Source organism: Chiloscyllium punctatum, chromosome 48 (assembly GCF_047496795.1).
Source record: "Chiloscyllium punctatum isolate Juve2018m chromosome 48, sChiPun1.3, whole genome shotgun sequence".
Taxonomy (NCBI): domain Eukaryota; kingdom Metazoa; phylum Chordata; class Chondrichthyes; order Orectolobiformes; family Hemiscylliidae; genus Chiloscyllium; species Chiloscyllium punctatum.
Genome location: NC_092786.1, coordinates 42916070 through 42925452, shown reverse-complemented (window position 1 = coordinate 42925452; position 9383 = coordinate 42916070). Strand labels below are relative to the sequence as shown.

Sequence of the window (9383 nt, the reverse complement as noted above, 5' to 3'; positions counted from 1 at the left end):
TCTGGCATGGTTTTCCTATTTTGCAAACTACTCTAAAAATGCATATCCTCAACCCTTTGATGATTACTCATCTGTAATCCCCTTTTCCCAAAATCCCTGAATCATTGCAAACACCCAGATCTGTACACATCTCTAAATTTCCCAGAAGCAATCACTTCAACCATACTTGCAGCACCAAGATATATTTGAGAGTTCAATACCGACAGATTATCCTTCCTTATATTTCTAATTTCCGTGCTTATTTCAACACCACTTGATCCCTTCCACCAATATTTCTCTGGGATCAATCTTCCTAGCATTATTTGTTTCGTTTCTACCTACATTAACATAGCTCTCATCCACAGAATCATCTTGAAAGTGTCACAGAGTACCATTCTGAAAGCTTCCCACTCAGTCTAGTGCTACCTTCAATTACATGATTCATAAGAACTGCTCCATCTTCCAGAAATGTACTAAGGATACTCGGCTCTATCATTGTCATTGCATTTGTTCAGAATTTCATCCAAACAGCAAACCCAGAGTAACGCAGAAGTCCCCACCAATTACCAATAAGCCAGCCAAGCCGTCACCACCACACACCGTCAAAGTAAAACCTCACCACCACCAAGAGATTCTTGTTTAGGTCACTGTCACCTTTAGACTGTTCTTTACCTTTTTATTAATAGGCTATCCATCCCTCACTCCATTCAACAGAAGTGGGAAAATGTCCAAAACTTTGCTATATGCATCCCATTCCATCGCAACTCCCCATCCGCTATTTTTTTTAAAATGCTTTCTCTAAACTCCTCTAGTATTTTAGTCCTTTGCCATTGTCAAAACCTTCCTCAAAATGTACATTTGGATCATTACTTTGAGTTATATGCCCGAATTGTTCTTCAACACTCCTGCTTCTGTAAAACATATTGGGTTATTTACTATGTTGGAAATATTGTAGTATAATTTGTTATATTTCATGCAGAAGAATATTAAGATGATGAAAAATCATAACAACTGCTAAGGATAACAGAATTGATGTACGAAAAAAAATTAAAAATTATTTCACTTGGGTGCTAGAATTTTGTTCACTGTCTTTCTGCTATGGAGAGGACTTACCTATTAATTATTTTCATTAAGTTAGACTTATCAGATAATGCCATGTATGAACATTGGTGAGAAAAAAAATGTGGTGTTGCCCTCTAAAACTGAATAGCCTGAGAATTCATTGTCTAAAACATATTGGAAGATTGACCACTTGGACAAGAAACTGGAGGCAGCAGGACTCAGAACCTTTGAAGGAAAGCACATAAGAATTCTGTAAATTACTCCACTACATTGTTAGACCAGTTTAGGAAAGCATAATTCTGGAACAACAGGCAAAGACTAAAATCTAATACTTCTTTGCACACAGTCATGGACAGACAGACAGACAAAGAACTTTACATATATTTTGTATATTTGTGTATTATTCATGTCAAAAGAAATACAGAGTATGATTTTACATAACGTTATGCTACATAATAACACTAAACAGGACAAAAATTACCTGTGCAATAAGTGAAACATTAATTTAAATATTAAATAAAAAGACAAATAAAATAAAATGTTTAAACTCTAAACTATTTCTGGTTTTTACTATTGCAACACATCCAATAAAGTGGTTTGTGACTTCCATTGTAACAGTACAGATAATATCAGGATATCATGGTTTTCATTCCAGTCTACTGCTCCATTTAAATACAAGGGAGTTTATTCAAAACACTTACACAAGACTGGTCCACTGTCTAATAGGTGCTGGGGCTCTAAAAGACTAGTACCAATAAATTCTCACAATCATGTATTGTGCATTATTTTATTTCCATTAATTAGCTGAACACGTGTCATTCTCCAGAAAACAAAACAGAAAAATGTCCTAAAGAATACAAATATTTCTAACATCGTGCTGAAAAATGAGGATTTGTTGGAATCTCTGTATAAGATTTCAATTCATATGCAGCACCACTGTCAACTTCCATCGACTTTCGAGAAAAGAGGAGTCTGACATCTCTATGGAGGTAGATCTTTCCAGATTTTGAACTCTGGAACCTGGAACACAAAAATATTCACATTACTTGTTGACTGAATATCTATTATTTGTAAAGTATAGAAAAAAGCTGAATTATCTGTCTACCTTCAAGAAAATATTGACATTGACAAATTTACCCTTTTTAACAATTTGTGGAACGGTTTAGAGAAACAACATTAGGTTGGACAGGTCTAAACGCCCATAAATGTATTTATAAACAATGAATTCCAAATGTTGCAGTGACTATCTCAAATTTCTGGCCCAGCAAATTTTGAAGTAAAACAAACCGTGGGAGAGTACGGATTTCAATCTGGAAAGTTCTGGTACATGGATCTCTATGCACTGATAAAGGAAGGGGAGTCAACTCTTTTTGGCTTTTATTTTCAAAAACCTGTTCTAAAACCTGGAATTTCATTTTTCAAAAAACATTATGAACTTGATCACTGCATCTGAACTGAGAATACTCTTCAAACAAAAAACTTCATTGGCTGTAAAGTGCTTTGTGATGTCAATGCTGCTAAGGGTCCTAACCAAATCTCTGTATAAACCTAAGCCTTTCTATTATAGAGGAAATCCCATGATTAATCTACAACATGAGAACCAATTTCTCCTTCCACTATCCTTGCGCTTTTTCTGTAGCGTCGGCCCACAGCAGTAAGTTATCAGGTTCAAGTGTGGATTTGTCTATGATGGTTCAACACAAAATTACCATTAGTTTTATATAAAACTAAACCCTGGAAACAAACTCAAATTAAAGTGCAGTATATTTACCTCATTAGCGACAGGACTAAATTCACTTCAAGAACTTATACTTCATTTTGAGAATTATGTAAGCCTTCCTCAACTAAAAAACTCAATCTTCGAACACTACTGAAACTGCTGAGATGGAAGTACTCCATTGAAGAAAAAATATGATAAAATACACGATTGTTTTCCATACTACATATTTTATATCTTGTTTTTGTTTTTTTTTTAAGATCCAGATATGCTTTTGCCTTTAGCCCATTTCTTCGTAGGTCTGAATGACTGAGCTCCATGGTTAAGTATGTGTTCATTTTAAAAAATTAATTCATGGGCAAGCATTAATTTCTCATCCTTCATTGTTCTTTAGATGGTGGCGATGAGTTGTCTTCTTGAATCGCTGAAGTCCAATTAATGTAGGTGGACCCACAAAACCATTGGGGCAGGAGTTCAGGGTTTTGATCCAGCGATACTGAAGGTCTATAGAGGAACTTGCAAGTGATGGTGTTTCCTACTATATGGTAGTGATTGTGGGGTTGGAAGGTGCTGTCTAAGAAACCTTGGTGAATTTCTGCACTGCATCCTATAGATAGTACACACTGCTGCTACTGAACATTGATGGTCGAGGGACTGAATGTTTGTGGATGTGGTGCCAGATGACTGTTGTACGTAGAAATCAAATCAGAAAATATTGCTCTAGTCAAATATGCATATGGCATTTTGCCAGAAAAATTCACTTCACAATATCTCTTCCCTCTTTCTTATATACTACCAAATTGGAGTTAGGTCTATTATTTACACAATTTATTGCTATTCAGCAATGTCACTAGTGCTGCTATGATATACAAGGATGGTCTTTCTCGAGCTACAAAAGTGGACAACTGATGAGCTAAGAATGTATTATTAATGAGCTCGAGTCTTATATCTATAGTTATAATTTTTTTGACACCCAAGTTCACTTTTACCTTGGAAAATTAAGCATTGGAATCAGAGAAATGTACTGAATATATTATCAGCTACCTTTCCATAATATTTTTAGAATTAAATGGAAAAAAATCCAAATTTTGCACATGTTTTGTACCGCAAACAAAAAAACGTGTCACTGAAAATAATTTCTATTTTAGGGAGCAACAAGTTTGTCAGATATACTGCACTGAAAAAAATGGGGAAAATTAAGTAACGTTTTGTTCAATCTACCTATATTGTTTTGTCAGTGGACACAAATTGCTGTCAAAATTGTCTGTTTGAAATGGTAGTTTGCAGCACATGAATCAGTAATTTGGTTATTGCAACAATAATAGGCAATGAAAAAAAATTCTATTTAACCAATAAATTCTTTACATGGCGCTCAGTGAAATTCTGCAACAGTATTCAAATCAATTGAATAACATTCATTAATTCCAGGGACGGAATAATACTGATGACAAAATGTGTTTGAAATCTTACTACTGGGTAAATCTGACTCACACATATAAAGCAGAACAGAGACCAGAGTTATTTGAAGAAACCGATTCACTCAATTACAATAGAGCAAAGCTGCTTTGTTAAGTCAAGGATTGAACTGAACCTCAAGCACAAATTGTACATCTGCCCTTTGCGGGTCAAGTCTTACTCTAGATTCATAGAGTCATAGAGATGTACAGCATGGAAACAGACCCTTTAGTCCAACTCGTCCATGCCGACTGGATATCCCAACCCAATCTAGTCCCACCTGCCAGCACCTGGCCCATATCCCTCCAAACCCTTCCTATTCATATACCCATCCAAATGCCTTTTAAATGGTGCAATTGTACCAGCCTCCACCACATCCTCTGGTAGCTCATTCCATACACATACCATCCTCTGGGTGAAAAAGTTGCCCCTTACGTCTCTTTTATATCTTTCCCCACTCACCCTACACCTATGTCCTCTAGTTCTGGACTCCCCCACCCCAGGGAAGAGACTTTGTCTATTTATCCTAACCAGGCCCTCATAATTTTATAAACCTCGATAAGGTCACCCCTCAGCCTCCGACAGTCTAGGGAAAACAGCGTCTCCCTATATCTCCAATCCTAATTCTGAGATTTCAGCTGAAACAACAGCTCAGGATTTATGAATCCAAAGGACAACTTTCTCATAGATCCACACAGAAGTATTATATGGATGTAATATTGTTGGCTTTATTTCAAGCTAGGCCTTTGCTGAGTTGTTAGGTCTGTGTTGAAGGATCTTGTAGTATGACTGTGATTAAGCAGACTTTGGGTGAATAAGACAAAAAAAATCATGCAATCATCTTTCCTCCCTCTACATGGCACATGTATACACTCATGGTAACATAGCAACGGCAGGTAGAAGAATATAGCTTGTATCTGTAGTGCATATATTACACTAGGCAGAAGAGAAGGACTTCACTTGCAGAAGTCTTGAACAACAATATACCAGTTCCCACCTCCATCTAGGCATTAATGTGACTTTAATCAGTGTTGAAAGCATCGATTAGGTGGTCATTGCACAACCATGGAATTCACTTCAAAATTACTGTTCCATTTTTGTCCCAGCCTAAGGAATAACCAGTTTTGTGTTGTTATCCAAGTTTAAATAACATCCCCGATTAAAATAACAAAAGTCCAAGCCAGGTTTCATGTTCATGTTCATGTCCAATGGTGCCTGTCTGTCAGTTCTAAAATAATTAGAAAAAAACTAAAGAATTTTATTACATTATTACATGGAAAATAAATGGATTTTAAATTTGTCATCTTCAAAACCTTTGGACACTAAAATAATTCATGGTTGTTATTTTACATAAAAACCAAGTAAACTATGAATAACATAAGAACTGCAGATGCAGGAGATCTGAAGCAAAAAGAGAAACTCAACAGGTCTAGCAGGATCTGTGGGAAGATATCAAAATTTGCATTTGAGTTCCATTCTGATGATGAGTCACTGGACTTGAAATGTGAACTCTGCTTCCTTCCTACACATAGACTCACAGAGTCACAGAGATGTACAACATGGAAACAGACCCTTTGGTCCTACTTGTCCATGCTGACAAGATAGCTCAACCCAATCTAGGCCCACTGGCCCATATCCCACCAAACCCTTCCTATTCATATACCCATCCAAATGCCTCTTAAATGGTGCAATTGTACCAGCCTCCACCACTTCCTCTGGCAGCTCATTCCATACATGTACCACCCTCTGTGTGAAAAAGTTGCCCCTTACGTCTCTTTTATATCTTTCCCCTCTCACCCTAAACCTATGCCCTCTACTTCTGGACTCCCCCACCTCAGGGAAAAGCTTTATCTATTTATCCTATCCATACCCCGCATGATTTTTTAAACCTCTATAACATCACCCCTCAGTCTCTGACGCTCCAGGGAAAACAGCCTCAGCCTGTTCAGCCTCTTCATATAGATCAAATCCTCCAACTCTGGCAACATTATTGTAAATCTTTTCTGAACCCTGTTAAGTTTCACAACATCTTTCTGGTACGAAGGAGACCGGAATTGCACGCAATATTCCAACAGTGGCCTAACCAATGTCCTGTACAGCTGCAACATGACCTCCAAACTCCTGTACTCAATACTCTGATCAATAAAGGAAAGCATACCAAACACCTTTTTCAATATCCTATCTACTTGCAACTCCACTTTCAAGGAGCTATGAACCTGCACTCCAAGGTCTCTTTGTTCAGCAACACTTTCTAGGACCTTACTATTAAGTGTATAAGTCCTGTTAAGATTTGCTTTCCCAAAATGCAGCACCTCGCATTTATCTGAATTAAACTCCATCTGCCACTTCTCAGCCCATTGGCCCATCTGATCAAGATCCTGTTGTAATCTGAGGTAACCTTCTTCGCTGTCCACCACACCTCCAAGTGCAGTATAACTTTGAAGCATTCCATGTTTATAGTTACCTCAAGTGGACGAGGTAGCGAAGTATTCTTTCCTCAGTCTGAATTACATTTTCTTTATTGGCATGTCCGACAGTTTCACGTTTCACTGGAACTGAAAATGTCCTCTGTCGTAGGAATGTCTGGTGATTGGCTGGCATATCTCTCAGATCATAAATCACTACAAACATCTTTACCACTGTCTTGTTTGGGTTAAATAAGGTCTGAAAAACAATTTACTCTTTTTTAAAAAGGAGATTAAAGGTTTGTATAACATTACTCAAAAAAATGCCAGAAGATTGCCTGGCATTCACGAATTTCATCAAAAGCAGAAATAATGTGCACAAAACGTGGTGGCATGTTTATGAAATCAAGGTAATATGGTTTCAATACATGTTCACACACACACATACCACTACTTCACATAATACTGACCATCGATGGCAGTACAATTAAACTTTTTAAGTTCTGCCTATAAGCGTGATTACTGTTTGCCATGTAGTGACTTAGGTTGAGCATACATATGAGAAATATCTTCCTTTTTGGAAACAGGACTTTAAGCTAGTAAAAATATGAATGAATGGCATAGTGATAACTGTCTGAATTTAACAATTCTCAGGTGGTGTGATGGAGAGAGCTTTCTTACATTTAACGCACCCACAGTGTGGAGATTGGCAAGTCTTAGCAAAGTGGTAGGAAATCATATTTCCATCCCACAACTGCATACCTTGTGTTAACTTTCCAGAGTGTAGAATTATCATCTTACTCTACTGTCACACATTAACTTATTCTAAAAAGGCCAAGATTCCTAAACATAGGAGCTTTTACACATCCAATTAGAAACCTTTTGCAGTTCACAAAACAAAAATAGCTCCACAATATATGAGTATGAGCAATCACAGTCTCTTTCAGGGTGCACTAAGAGATAATATTAAAATACAACAGTTTGCACTAATCTGAGAAATCATTACTCTTAAAATGTTACATCCTTTGTGTGGGGGTGTGTGTATGTGTGTGGGTGGGGCAACCAGAGAGGACGGGCTTTGAAGTATCAAACAAAAATAATAGCGTATTAAACATTCCCTTGTGCATTTTCATAATATTTCAATGAACGCTATCTGTTAATATGTTGAAATGAATGAACAGGAGAAAGTGACGACTGCAGATGCTGGAGATCAGAGCTGAAAATGTTGCTGGAAAAGCGCAGCAGGTCAGGCAGCATTCAAGGAGCAGGAGAATCGACGTTTCGGGCATGAAGAAGGGCTCATGCCCGAAACGTTGATTCTCCTGCTCCTTGGATGCTGCCCAACTTGCTGCGCTTTTCCAGCAACACATTTTCAGCTCTGAAATGAATGAATAACCGGGCAACCTACACAGTTCTAATTTCCACTCCCAGTACACCTAGAAAACGACCAAGAGATATTACAGTTTAAGTTGATTCCTTGTGTTATCATATGATGTTTGTCAAAAGTTCCATACATCTGAACAGCAATTAGCAATCGAGAAAGAACCTTAACGTAACTTACCACTTGTATTGTTCCTGATGGAGGTACTCGATAGCCTCGTTTTCCCAAGGTTTCCAAATTAATTACACCCTACAAATAAATAATCAATCATCAATTCAAATCAGGTTGCTTTTTTACAGGAATTTTCAATTATCAAAAATAGTCAAATAACTTTTAACTGATAAGCATCAATATCAACATACCCATAAAGAGCAAAAATTAACAAATAAATAAATGAGTGATTTACCAGTCTGAGAGATATGGGTCCTAACCAAATACTGCTACACCATGACCTTGATCACAAGTCTTTAACTACAGGAATGTGTAATAACACATACCATGTAGGGTGATGGTGCATTATCGTCAGAGACACTGTAGAATGACACTTCAACTGGAAGAGTCATGTGACTGGGACAGAATGTTCCACTTGCTCCCACCTCAGCCGTGAAACCATCAACAGATCCTAAAGGTTCCAAGCGGAAATTCAGGATGGACTCCTGAGAACATTAAAAGACATTCAGGTTAGAATTACAAGGCAGTTTGGATCAGGTTTCATGGTTTTGTTCTTATTTTATAAGCAATACTACTCAGCAATCAATCATACAACATATCCAATGAAGTTAGTGCATTAATCCACAAAATTCCAGTATGAAATAAAATTCAATTAATACAAATGATCCACCATAAAATTAGTTTCATTTCCTTATGTTTCTATATAATACTCTACAAAACAAACTGGTGCAATGTAGAAGGCTGAAAGGTATATTCCAATCTTGGAAGCTCCAAGGATAGTCATAAAATATTTAAGCCGTATTTACAATTTATGATGCCGTATGAACTGTTGAATTTATTTGCAACCATGTATCCTTATTATGTAGGACCATAAAGAAATCTGATCCTAACAAACAGAATTATATATGTTCCTAAATTATTTTGCACCATACACCTACTTCATTTTTTGATGTAATTATTTTCTGCCAGGATTAAAATTTTCTAAGGATTGACAAAATACTTTAATGTTAATGTATATAGAATTCAACCATTACTAAAATCAGGATGTTTCTACGGCTGTTTAAAATACATCAGGAGAAATGGAATGTATAATTTTGACATGGAACTGACATATATTCTGGTAATAGCCAAACAATATGAGACGGTGTCCTGTGGCTGTTTAATGATAATAACATTAGAAACTAGTTACAATATTACAAGAAAACTGGCTATC

The 9383-nt window shown here is 36.8% G+C and overlaps 1 protein-coding gene across 6 annotated transcripts in view; it reads right to left on the bottom strand.

Moving 5' to 3' along the window:
* Positions 1–1414: 1414 nt before the first annotated feature.
* Positions 1415–9383, bottom strand: part of atosa (atos homolog A) — a 104313-nt gene continuing 96344 nt past the window's right edge. For 5 of the 6 annotated variants that reach the window (XM_072565063.1, XM_072565067.1, XM_072565064.1 and 2 more), the window contains 4 exons: positions 8497–8655; positions 8180–8248; positions 6678–6877; positions 1415–2061 (listed from right to left, as the gene is read on the bottom strand). In XM_072565063.1, the coding sequence (XP_072421164.1) occupies positions 1908–2061; positions 6678–6877; positions 8180–8248; positions 8497–8655 (582 nt within the window). In that variant the 3' untranslated portion in view covers positions 1415–1907. Of the gene's footprint in view, positions 2062–6677; positions 6878–8179; positions 8249–8405; positions 8656–9383 lie in introns of those variants that run through there. The other variant, XR_011955891.1, reaches the window with a different exon arrangement.